Here is a 13,285-nt window from a genome sequence, read left to right as displayed (position 1 = left end):
ATATGAAGAAAAAAAAACTTGCTCCTAAGATGGTTGATGTGTTTCGAATAAAAAGCGAAGCACATGTTTTATGTATTTAATTATATTTATCGTTGCCATGCACACGATTCACGGCTACAAGTTGTAAATAAACGAGCGATTACTTTCATTTACACCACAGAGAAACACTTAATCCTCTCCAGAGAAATGGATGCTCATTTTAGAGGTTTTGTATTTTGATTGCTTTGCTCTTTTGATTGTTTAGTCTGTGTAATTACAAGTATCATTTTCGCGTAATTTCCAAATTAATTTCATAAGATCTTCGTTGTATTTATGAAATGTACAAACGTGACAATACGAACACACGGGATCTATTCATATCAGGAAATTGAACCATTTTACCTTCATTTCTCGGAAATTACTCGGAAAACTTTAGCGAATTCCCCAGCCACGATTATAGAATTCGTCAGATAAGCAATGCTCGTCTGTTTGGGGGTTTTATCAAGCTTTGCCAGCACATTGAAACCAAATTGCGGATACAACAAAGATTTTGGCACACATCGTACATACGATCACCGCGCGCGGCACGGCACACACGCATGCAAAAAGTAAGTTTCTATTTCGCATTATATGTATTTGCATGTGTGTGGCTTCTAGTTTATAATAAATATTCATAAAATGGGGGGAAGGCATTAACATACTTAATGCCGGATATAGAACTAGTGTTTCCTGCTTTCACAAAGTTGAAATCACTTTAAGATAGAGAGCAAGCTGTGCTTATTTCGCGCGGTTAATTTTTCATGTATTTGTGAATGGGTAACCGATTAAAGTTGTTCTCGCAAGTTTCGGGCGAGAATTTGATACTTGAATAACAAAAAAAACTTCAACATGAGAAAAAAACACCAACAATATTATAAGCCAGTTTTTGTAACAGTTTTGGCTTGCTGCAAAACATAAAAAATTGATGCCAGATCACCAAAAAAACAAGTTCTTGAAAAAGCTAAGCGAAAATTTCCCAAATTTTTTCTCTCTCTTTTATAACATGAAGCTTCTAGTATGAATTTTAATCTAATCAATTACCTGTTGACTGTTCAGTGAGTGCTCGCTTTTCAGAACCACGTCCAAAATTTGCAATGTTAAATCGGCTGCGATCTCTTGCTCCACTTCACTACCGCGTTCCGTTAAATATTCATCGACCTGTGTATGTGTGTTTCGAAAATATATTAATGAAATCATTGTAAACTCATGCTTAAATTATTTACTATAGCTTGTCGTTCCATATTTAATTAATGAAAATCTGCCGCTGTGTTTTTTGTTCCACTGAAATTGGGTGTATCGGTTTTTTTAAATTTGAAATTGTGGTTTTTTTCCATCCAAACAAAATTATGATGATTATTAATTTGTCAATGTATTATGTATGACCAATGAACGAGAACTTATTTCTCCAATGGTTTTTTTTCGGGAGTTTCAACCAATTTTTTCGTCAATTTGTTCGATGTTTGGAAGCCAAAGGTAATAAATTAATCAATTGTTGAATTGTATAGTGGTTAGGGAAATGTTTCACATCATTTTTTTTTCATCTTTAATCCGAGCTTTTTCCAATATATTTTTCATTCATAATGAAAATGGTCTATAGTGTTTTGGCTTATTCAAGAGAGACAAAAATCTCTTCGCTTTTGAATTCCGTATACATTTATAAAAATGTGCCGTTGGGCAAATGTGAAACGAGAGTTCAATGCCCAAGTGCAAATAATAAAATGCGTCGATTTGGTGCGCGAATGTAAATATACAAACCTTGAGAAGTATTTTCAGCAAAAATCCAGCTTCGCCCGGAAGAAAATTTGTATGTCGGCTCATTGCATATTCTAAACATGATTTTAATACAGCTGATCCATTCGTTTTTTGATAACCAAACGTAAGACCTCGAAACTAAAAGAAGAGATGAAAAATGTTGAGAAAATAAAATGAAAGCGGAGACAGTGTACGAAATTGTGAGAAAAAAAAATGATTCGCATATGTAATAATAAGAAAACGAAGTGCAGAAGAATGGAAAAAAATATGAATTTTTCATTCTTATAGGCAAACCTACACCAGAGACAGCGAATGGCACTTTGAAAGCCTTACACGCGCTCTCTTTCATTCTCTCTTTTTCTCCAAAGTGTGAGCTAAAGAGAATAAAAAACGGAGGGATAAGGCTGGCCGTGGGAGAATATATACTCTATAACTTATCCGTGTTTGGGACCACTCATAGTCCCATAAAGCCATGTATTGTGAAGCTATAGGTGGGCAGAGGGGGAAATTCCATGTTTTGGCCCCATTGCCAGTGACACACGTATCTGGGATTTGCCCAGGTCAACAAAACGAAAAATGTGGGGTTTTGAAATTTTTCGATTGTCTAGAGGGTTCGCCATGATACATGCCCCCTTCTACAGAAAAAGTCTGCCCGACCTTGTGAAGTACTTTCAGTTTTAATCTAAAAATATTTCCAAAACATGATGCAAGATTCTTCGCGCACTATATTTATTTTGGCCATCCTTAACTCATATTTTCCCTCACTGAAATGAATTTAAAATTAAAATATGAAAAGGCGGTGTGAAATTCTGTTCCATTAAAGTTTAAGGAAAACATAAAAAAAATGTTCATCCAGAAGTTGTTCCTTTTCAAAAAACAAATCATCACTGTGAATTCGCTGAAAAGTTATGTATATGGATTTTCATACCCAACGCAGCCAGGAATTAGACGTAAAAAAATCTTTTGAAGTTTTTTTTTCTTTTATTACACCAGTTCATGTGTCAACAAAATTGACCCAGTAATGATAGCTTTCTCGTGACTTGGTAGTTTATACGAAGATGTTTTTTTCCTTCAGTTGACAAAATGTTATGATTTCACTTCAATATTGAAAACTAGTTGATAGAACAGAAACTCCGACATATAATCATAAAATTATATAGCGAAAGGAAGAGAAAACTGGTTTTGTAGTCGTAAATGTAAACAATTCCAAAGTAGAAATTGAATTGTGTTTGTTTTTTTTGTTTCATGAGCCTCAATCATCGCCAAGACTACTGTTGAGAACGGCCAAACTTGCACAGAGAAACCAATTCAAAGTTTCTTTAGAATATGTGTAAAATGTTTCACTTAATGTAAAAGTTTTCTCTTATTTTTTGAAGGATAACAATTTCTTTTCCAGCTACTGGCCTTGCTGAACCAAATGGCAGATCATACAATGTATGGGCACAATATTTTTTTGTCATGCACGCCAATATCGTTTAATTTTATTTTGGACATTTGCATAGCAATGGAAATTTTTTTGATTGGAGATCGAGCCAACAAATGAAAAGTAAATATAATGAGGAATGACGCAGTCAATATCATCATGAGGCTCTGTAGAATGGGTTAATATGAGGAATGTAAATAGTTGTGCATGTCAATCGGCCAAAATAAAATCATGCAAAAATGTGTGAGTGTGTCCATGTAATGCCGTCACTGAAAATGTATAAACTTTTCCAATAAATGGCAATCCGCCCAAGCAATCACCAATGTTTGAATTGTTGCGTGAGTTTTCATTAAACGGAAAATTATGATTTTATGAAATTGCAAACACAAAAGAGACACAAACAACAGAATCATTCAAAAGCTATTGCTAACGACTACACAAAACAATGCTTAAACTCATAATGTATATACTATAAGTTCATTGTACACAGTCATTAATTTTTAACTGATTTTGTAAACTATTTTCATTAAATTTTGAATGTTTCAACTCACGTTCGCACAGTCTTTATGTGTTAAAAGTAGTGCTCGGGGAGAGATTTAAAATAGGCCGTATAGTAAAACTTACCTCATTATACACATCGACTAATGTGTCTGCTGAGCATCCCGAAAAGTTTGGCGTAAGCCATTCAGGTTTGCCAGTATCTTTTAGTTCGCATATCCGTTGCGACTGACCCTCATATCGTTTTGGGCATTCGGCCGAAATGGGGGAACCGGGCGGACTGGCTGGCCAATTAACACCGAACAACGATTCATTTGCACATAGTTCAATGACACCACGATCCACCACGTATACATAAACACTCTTCGACACTTGACCCACGGAATTTGATGAGACGCATGTATAGTTTGCCGATTTCTGTGGAAAAATGATTTATTTCAAATTTAAATGAAAAATAGTTTTTAAAACTAAATCGATAGATGAATTGAAAAGTAAGTATCATGTTTATAAGCAATCTTATCACTGTACATTTTAGAGTGTCCGTTGACAGATTCATTTCATTTTTCACATTACATTTTCATCGTTGGAAATATTGCGCAATTTGAAAAGATTTACCAAAAGCACCCGTCTGCAACAGGCACTCTCTAAATAGCACTTGGGATTTCGATTCTATTTCTGGGCACGCACATTTTTACCATTTGTCATGAACCATTTTCAGCTTCTGACACAGTCACATACATACACCGATTTTCTCACCCGCTTAGATATATATAAAAAAAAAACACCAAAAACCATGCCGAAAACAAAAGAAAAATCTCCCACACACACAAACAGTGTTGTGAGTTGAATGCCAATGTAGGTATAAATATAGACGTAAATAGTCGAAATACTAAACACGGATAACTTGTAATGAATATAAATCACCTGAATATTATTTATTTTCAATATACTCCCATCGGGATATAAATCTTCCCATAATTCTGTGTCCGCATCCGATTGAAAGAGCGCATTATTTTTGGTCCAACTGTAACCATTACTTTGATCAATATCACTCGATAAACATCGTATGCGAATCGAATCACCACGATAAACCGTTGCACTGGGTGGATCAAGTCGAAGCTCTGGTTTCGATGAAACCTGTACGATTGTTGAACGGCATTGTTGCAAACCATAGTCGAACACCTGCAAAATAAAATGGTGACCATTTGATGAATAAAAAAAAACAACAACATCCCAAAAATATAGTTTACACACATATATATAAATCAATAACACGAAAAGTTTTTCCATTCATTCCGCTCTTCCAAATGACGGAAGAGAAAAGTACGGCAAGCGAAAAAAAAATGTTATAACTTTGAATTGATTGACAACGCCACACGGTTGGCTAACCCAACACCTGATTTTTATCAAGTTTTTCAAAACAATTGTTGCAATAAAACTTTTTCCGAACTTCAAAATTGAAACGAGCTGAAACTGACCTAGGGTAATATAGAATGGAAATTATTTGATTGTTATCCTTTATTTACTTCGCTGAATATTTGCACAACAATAAATATGCAAACTTTTGCATTTGCACAACCAAAAGAATGGTCCATTTCCAATGGTCTCAAGAATTGGCATGGTAATTTATTCGTATTTTGCAAATTATACATGAAAGTTGTTTTGAAAAGCTGAACAAATTTGTTGATTTTTCATGTTTAACAAACGTTGTGAGTAATGGAATTGAATCTGAGATTGAATCAAATATGACGATGAAGTGAAGCGTCCATTAAAATGCAAACAATATGGTTTGAACGAGTATAGTTGGGTCGATGAAAATGGGCCAAGGACATACACATTTATTTACACACAGCAATTCTATAAGTTTCCATTTTCTTGATCAACTGTTGATTGCCCAGACTGAAATATGAGCTGCTGTCGTCGAACGTAATGCTGGTGTCAGTGTTATTGACGTCAGCACAGTGGACAGCAACCACAACGCATACGATTTTTTAGACAAAAGCATATACATACTCGAACTTTTTGTGAAGTGAAAAATAAATGTCAGGAATTTGTAAAGAAAAGACGCAATATTTGTTTATCGAAATTGTTGATGTCTTCGTTGAGGTAATTACATTTTATGTTCTCTCTTTCCCTTCACTCTGATCCTTTCTATCAGTTTTCAACTCTTTTCTCTTGTTCGTTTGCCTCGTGCTCTTTTTTCACAATGCCACTTATATTCTGAAGATACGCCTTTTCAATGTGACTTCTTACTTTTGGCATTTCCCATACTGTGCTGGATTGCATTTATTTAGTGCTTTTCATAGAATTCCGCACAACTTTTTATAGACTTCGGTACATCTCATACTTTTACAATTCACAAATGATACTTTCTACAAAATACCACTTAAGCGCACACAAAGAAATTGAGCGAAAGAGGAGAAAGAGACAGCAAAAACAGCATAATTGTCATTAATTTGAATTTTTATGTCAGTTTTTTAGTTGTTGGTCTGTTTTTGCGGTTTTTCAGCATGATGCTGTGATGACACACACACAAACACACACATACAAATATACTAAATTTTTAGTGTTATTTCTGTGGTGCGCATGAATTTTAATTGGATTTTTAGCCCCCGCGCTCGTTCACTCCAGTGCTGCAAAATTCTTGATATATACACATACATGACATGGCTGTGCACAATTTCATTCTTCAGATTATTGTTTGTATAATTACCGTCATTTGCTTTCTCTACAACTTCCACTCTTTTATATATTTATGTGTATGAATTTTTCTTCATTTGCTTACTCATTTGCTTACTTATGGTGAAATTTCGTTTTTATTTTTGTAAATATTTTCTTTCTTCTTAAAATGTCCTTTTTCAGTTTCGGTTTGTCGTGAGTGATTTTAATGTGCTTCATTCGTTCTCCGTGACGTTCATTTGTGCTGAATCCTTTAATGCTACGAATGTTGTTCCTGATATTGCCGTTTGCAAATGAGTAAGTAAACACCAAACCACTTTTCCATGCGGCAAAAAAAGGGTTGATGACCGTACAATTTCACAATTTTGGTGGTTATTATTATTCCGGTAGAAGTCCTCAAAAATAACAGACAGGCCATGTCTCGTTAACATACATACTAATTTTCACAAATTTTCCAAAAATTTATTTTCATGACGCAGCACAACATTTTTGTGCACATTTTGTCCATTTTGCAACCAGCTTTTCGCCAACTCGCTTTTATTGTTTTGCATTTACTTCGAATCATTTGCCATCTTTTAACTTGAAAAAACAAATAATGTACTCAACACCGTCCATGCACATTAAACTGGGATCAAGAGTATGAATTCATTTTTTCGCCCATTACCATTTGGCTCATTTTTTATCGTTTTCATTTTCGACGTTGTAAAAAAAGGCAACCGTATAAAATGCACAATTGTGTTTTATTTATGCTTCAAAGAAAAATTTGGTGGTTTTTCTCGAGGTTGAAACGGTTGTATTACGTTGTGTCGAATTCCATTCTATTAATGGTGTAGAACATTTGAAATTTATGGTTTTACGCCAACTGGCAGCAAATCAAACAATAGGATTTTCTCGATGCAAATAAACGTGATGCTGGCATTTTTAAAGATGCATTAATACTTCTCTCTGTGTTTTTTTTTTTTTACTTTTGCTCTCATCATTTTTTTCATATTATCTTGTGCACACTTATTTCCCGCCAAAAAATGTGTACTTGATTTAGTAGATGGAAAAATAAATAAGCATGCTGTGAGAGATCGTTTATAATAAAGGAAGAAAGACATTTCGTCGTGAATATTTGTTGGTGTTGTTGTTCTTGAAAAGTGGTTCGCTCAAACTTGAATACTTCAAAATGTGCTGTGACGGAAAATAATATCGCGTGCACACGCTACACACCGGAAGCTATACTGAACAATGTCTATCAAATTTGCTGGATAAACCATTTTTTTAAGGGTCTGTGTAAATAGTTCAAATTGAAAATAGCAACATCTCATGTTCTCGTTTGTTCATGGCTACCGAAAAAGAGATACACGCCAAAAAAGGAGGAAGAGCGAGAGAAAAAAGACCGAGAAAGAAAGTGAGTGAAAAAAGAGTATAAGCCAAGATGTTGCACGAATTGATCGCCGAAGGAAATGGGAAAGCAACTGCCAAGTCATTCACATTTTTCTTCTTCTTCTTCGCATGTTCGGCGTAAATTTTGATTTATTATCATTTAAATAGTGCTAAAAAGTGTGGAATTTATAGAGTGTATGAGATTATTTTAAAATGATACTCCAAATCCACATGGAGAGGGCATTTCAAAACGTGCATTCCCCCATGCACATTCACGTCCACATTCCACCGAAGCTCCTTGCTCGAAAAAGCCAAACACTAGAAGCAAATCTCTCAATTTATATTCAACATATTTAACCTTCAATGTCATACAAAACCGAACAATTTTCAATTCCCAACAATCGTTCTGAAGAGAAAGCAAATCACATGGATGCATGTATGCGTTCATATACGATCCCTTGAAATGGTTATATCGATTTGTTTCTTTTTAAAATGGATAAATATACTGCAATGCAAGTGTGTCATTACATTTTTTTGCAGTTGAATTTAGCTTTTCTTGTCTCATACTTGGGATATGCATTGCGATAAGCGTTGTTGCAACCTCAAAAAATACGTACATGTAAAACACCAACTGCATTTATTATCATCTTCGGTTAGTTGCACACAATGTATCTTATTCGAATGCAACTGTATAAATTCGATGTGGCATGTTTTCGGTGTTATCTCTCATTGTGTTTGCGTCGAATTTGTGTGTGTCGCTGTGCCCGATGCAAAAGTGAATGCGACGGTTTTGTGTGTGCTCGTAACTAAATGCAATATTTACATGAACACACACACAATGGTTTCGTTGGTTACTTCAATTCTTCTTCGAAAAATATATACTTTAAACTATATTATCGAAATTCGTTTCGGTTTCTCATCCGAGTACATGCAAATATTTACTATTATTTTATCCATCGAGTTTTTCACATACATCTTCTTCGGAGAGGAAACCGAACGCCGTGGAATTTCTCTTCTTTTCTATTACTTTTGATTATATTTCACCGAAGCGAAACGAAGCGGATTTCTTTTTTGTCTTGTTGCTTTCTCTCTATGCGAAGAAGTGGAAGAAACGTGAAATTTTGCATGCATTCCATGAATATATGCCACTTTACAGGGAAATTATTACAATAATGCATTAAAGTATTTTGGGATATCATTCATACGCACGAGCTACTGACACATAACCGAGGCGAAAGAGAGAAAAATGCCCAAAAACTGATACATTTTGTTGATATGAGAAGAAAATCGCATTTAGAATCGTCAGAACATCCACTTACATATATCTTCGTGGTTGTGCTTCACCCGAAAGCGTTTCGCATTAAAATACACAATCACGTCCATCGATGAAGAGGCCAGCAAAAACAACGCGCACACACACACGGTTACATTGTGCCAAAAAAAATATGCCAGCGTTAAAAAGCTCGATAAAAACAGCAACAGCACCACCATCACCAGTGATGGCCAACAAAAGCAAGATAAATGGAGACTTAAAAAGAACACAACGACAACGATGAGGAGGACTGATGTATTTGGAAGGAAAAAAGGAAGAAAAAAAACGGTATATCGTACGTGTTCGGCGAACGTGAAAAGGTATCGGATCGTATTGTTTAAAATGTGTACATGCCATAACATTTAAAGCCTGAGCTCATCAACAAAATGTGAAAAATACTTAAAATGGGCAATAACACCCGATGCCGAGAGAGGATGAAACATGCTCAAATACTGAAATGCACACGTTCCGGATGAATATTTCTTCCTGTTTAAATATTGAATGTGCTCCATTCAAAATTCGGAGAAATATTTTTCGTTTCACAAAGTTTTATTCGTACAATTCGACTGCAATGTGTCAAAAAGCGTACAAGGATAGTAAAGGGTTAAAAAAACGAGGCAAAAAATTAGTGGATAAAAGTAGTATTTTGAACATTTTCGTTTGCGTTCATGAATTACTTCATTGAAAATCTCAACGAGAAATTCGAAAATCAAAGTAAAACCAAAATCCATTTATCATAATCGAAGTACACTTGAACACTACTAATACGTTCGTTTTTCTGTCTCTTTTGAATGGCTCAATCGAACTTTTTCCGATGAAGTGAGACCGAGGGGGTCGGAATTGGCACAAGACACACTTTGAAGTGGAACGTGAGTTGATTCAGGTGCGCAAACTTAATGCCAAAGAACCGGAAGAACTGCTTTTTGGCACAATTCACATAAGAAGATGACTCAGTTTAGAGAAATATATGGTGGTTTTTTTGTTTGCAAACGAATGAAAAACTATGTTTTGACAACAAAATGAAAAATTACGACAGCACATTATGGTTCATAATATATACACTAACAAGACGATTCTTAACTATTTACGTTAGATTAACTGGCACGATCCATTCAAACATAATTATGCGAAGCATAATGGTGCGTTTCTAACACGTTCACACCCGATAAATTTTATGCATAAAAAAACCGGTGAGCAAATCGTATGAAGAGCGGGTAGTTTGTACATATCCGGATCAAACGATTACGAAAGTAGCCAGAAAAAGCGGTAATTTATGATAAAATCGTGCACCTTGTTTGCATAAATAAACACATTCACACCTTAAAAATAAATAAAAGGTACACCAATCGACACAAAGTGCCCATATCGAGTCCATTTTTATTTGCAAAGATATTTTATGGTGTTCACCATTTCCCGTTGTGAAAATGTAATGGCATCGCCCCGTGGATCGGCCATTTCATGGTTCGAAAGCGATGCATGACATTTGGTCCGGAAACAAAAACACACTCTGTGCCCTCATCCACTTGGCTGAAATCTTATTTTAAATGACTTAATTAAATTAGCGAGCCAAGATTTATGACTGTGAACGACTTTCTTCTTTTTCTCTCTCTCTTTTCCAAGCGACCGATTTCAATGCGGCTTTCGTTCGTTCGATATAAAAAGCATCTGACTCTTTAAACCCATTAGCTTCATTTATCAAAATGCGGTTTATTTGTCAAATGTTAAAATGCGTCTTTTGAATGGCTCGAGAAAGCAACAACAACAAAAATATGATAACACGGAAAACGAATTTTATATGATGGAAATGGCCTGCTTAAATCACAACCCAACACTTTGAAATCATTAATCATCCATCAAAATGTAACACTTTGAAATATTTGATACCACAATTGATGGTGATGTGACCACTTTTTCTGGATTTGGCAACCTCAATTTCTGACAATTATTGCTTACTTTAGACACATTTTATTTTCACAACTTTTGCTGGTTTTTCATTCAATCGTCATATTTTCACCGAATAAATTCATATTTTTCTCTTTTTTTCTCTTTTTCATAATTCTATTTATAATGATGAGGGTTTTCACGAAGAGAAAACATATGAACCCTTACAAAAAGTCCAAAAACTACGTCAAACTATGAAAGAGTATAGAATTGACATGTCGAAAGAAAAATCACGCTGTGTGCCGAAAAGTCAATGCATTGGGATGGAAAATTCTATTAAAACCATTCGCTCCGTTGTTAATTTTTGCTTCTCAATTTCAAATGTACCATTTATAAGGACCAACGTGGCAAGAAGAACGAAAAAGTACGAACAAGAGACAGAGAGAGAGAGAGAGAAAAAGAGAAGACGAAAAGGAAGAAAAAGTGTGGCGTCTAACCAATTCACGGGATAAGTTAAAATCGGGCACATTATGTTTCTGACAGCGCCTTTAACATGCTACTTTGTATGGGATTTGTGGCCTGAAATATCAACAAACTTCGTTCAACTTGGTTTTGGACTCAAATTTTTCGTGGCTTAATATGAAGTGCAGTGTAACACAGTGGTGACGCCATTATTCATTGCATTTTATATAGTTGTGTGCGTCAATTGTATATGTGTAGTTGAGAGAGAGTTTACATTGTTTTGTTGGTTTCGGCGTTCTCTGCAACTCACCACCAAATATCACGCATGAATGCCACTTTGCTGCATAAGCATTTCCAAAATACATATGTAGAATATATGTAATAAATGTCTATTACACATGCGGTGACACATTTTCGCCCAAGCGAAATACAAATGGCATAAAAACACACTCTGACATCATATTCATTGTTATGCGCTAATAAATCATAATGTTAAGTTATAACAAGACCATATACTGCAATTTTTCATTCATTTTGTCTCTGTAGCACACACTCGATGTGTAATAATGAGAATGAGGCGCGCGCGGTGACGGCAACAACGACCATTGCATAACAAGCGTCAAGTCAAAAGCGCGAATTTACCACCACTTATGAATGATTGGTGTAAGAAGACAAACGGCCCCTTCTGTTGTGACTTACGACAACAATTTTTTTTTTTCACATTCATATCACGCTTTAAATTATAACGACCAAATGTTGCGGCTTTTACGGAATGAAACAGTTGAAATAAAATTGGACTGTTGATATAAATTGTTTTAATGTACGCAAAGCGAATTTATTGCCATTTAACTTAATAGCTTATGTATATGGTGCACATTTGAATTGTGTTTATTTCGAAGATTTCAGAAAATATAATTTAATTTATTTCATTTGCAATGGAGTCCACGCTTCCTCCCTCAGGAATTCATTACGAATTTTTCACTCTTGAGATCAAAGACACAACAGGAAAGATCTCATCTACTCTTTTTCTCCTCCAAAATATTGCTTTACAACAATTTTTTCAAGCACCCCCTGATGAAAATTATTCCTCCCCATCACGAAAAGCTGGCGAAATTTTGGCCTACAGGCCATTGTAACAATAAATTCAAGCTATAAAAATATCACCCATTTCGATATAATAAAATGGCTCGTTAGCTGCACAAACGACGAACAATAAATGTGGGATGTTTATTTCATCGAAAATCCACACAACGTCAAAAATATAAACGATTATATTCGTCTATGTTCTATTTTAATAACAAGACTAATCACTTCTAATAATAATTTGAATCTTGTTCTCGTATTACATGCAGTGCTTTCATAACTTTGACATTTCGAGAATCGAAAAAGCCTTTCGAACATAATTTCTTCTTATTTATATCGAAAATGGATTCAAAATAAGCTTTTCTTATTGTACCTGAAGTTCCACTAAATAAAATCAATTGTTTCAAAAAAAGTTATCAAGACTTACCGTGCATGTATATGTTCCTTCATCCAGTGGACTTGCACGCGGAATACCGAGAAATGCTGTATAGTGATCTTTTGACGGCGAATTCTCGTGTACGCGTGACCATATTTTCCTAGAAAAAAAAAACAAAAACATCGAATGAAAAACTCTTGTTTAAAAAAAAACGATTCTAAAACATAAACGCTCGATCAATTTTTATTGTATTATTATTGTTCATTGTTCACAGTAAATTGGTAACTTTTTTTCGCCTCGTAGTTTTATTCTCTCTCAACATAATATCGTTTGTCGGTTTGTCAACCGCATCGATTGCGTAAATTGCATTTTTGGATTCGTTCGTTTACGGGTTCATTTCGGCTTGGTTAGCGATGACCATGCAATGAAGCCA

General features: G+C 34.9%; 1 protein-coding gene across 1 annotated transcript in view; it reads right to left on the bottom strand.

Moving 5' to 3' along the window:
• LOC116336887 overlaps positions 1-13,285 on the bottom strand; it is a 177,118-nt gene that overhangs the window by 18,563 nt on the left and 145,270 nt on the right. The window contains exons 11-15 of the mRNA XM_031761079.1: positions 12,904-13,012; positions 4,616-4,873; positions 3,818-4,108; positions 1,774-1,908; positions 1,060-1,176 (exon numbers count right to left, since the gene is read on the bottom strand). Of these exons, the coding sequence (XP_031616939.1) occupies positions 1,060-1,176; positions 1,774-1,908; positions 3,818-4,108; positions 4,616-4,873; positions 12,904-13,012 (910 nt within the window). The remainder of the gene's footprint in view (positions 1-1,059; positions 1,177-1,773; positions 1,909-3,817; positions 4,109-4,615; positions 4,874-12,903; positions 13,013-13,285) is intronic.

Source organism: Contarinia nasturtii, unplaced genomic scaffold (assembly GCF_009176525.2).
Source record: "Contarinia nasturtii isolate CC-2019 unplaced genomic scaffold, AAFC_CNas_1.1 Cnas_scaffold_220, whole genome shotgun sequence".
Taxonomy (NCBI): Eukaryota; Metazoa; Arthropoda; class Insecta; order Diptera; family Cecidomyiidae; genus Contarinia; species Contarinia nasturtii.
This window is presented reverse-complemented; position numbering and strand designations above follow the sequence as displayed.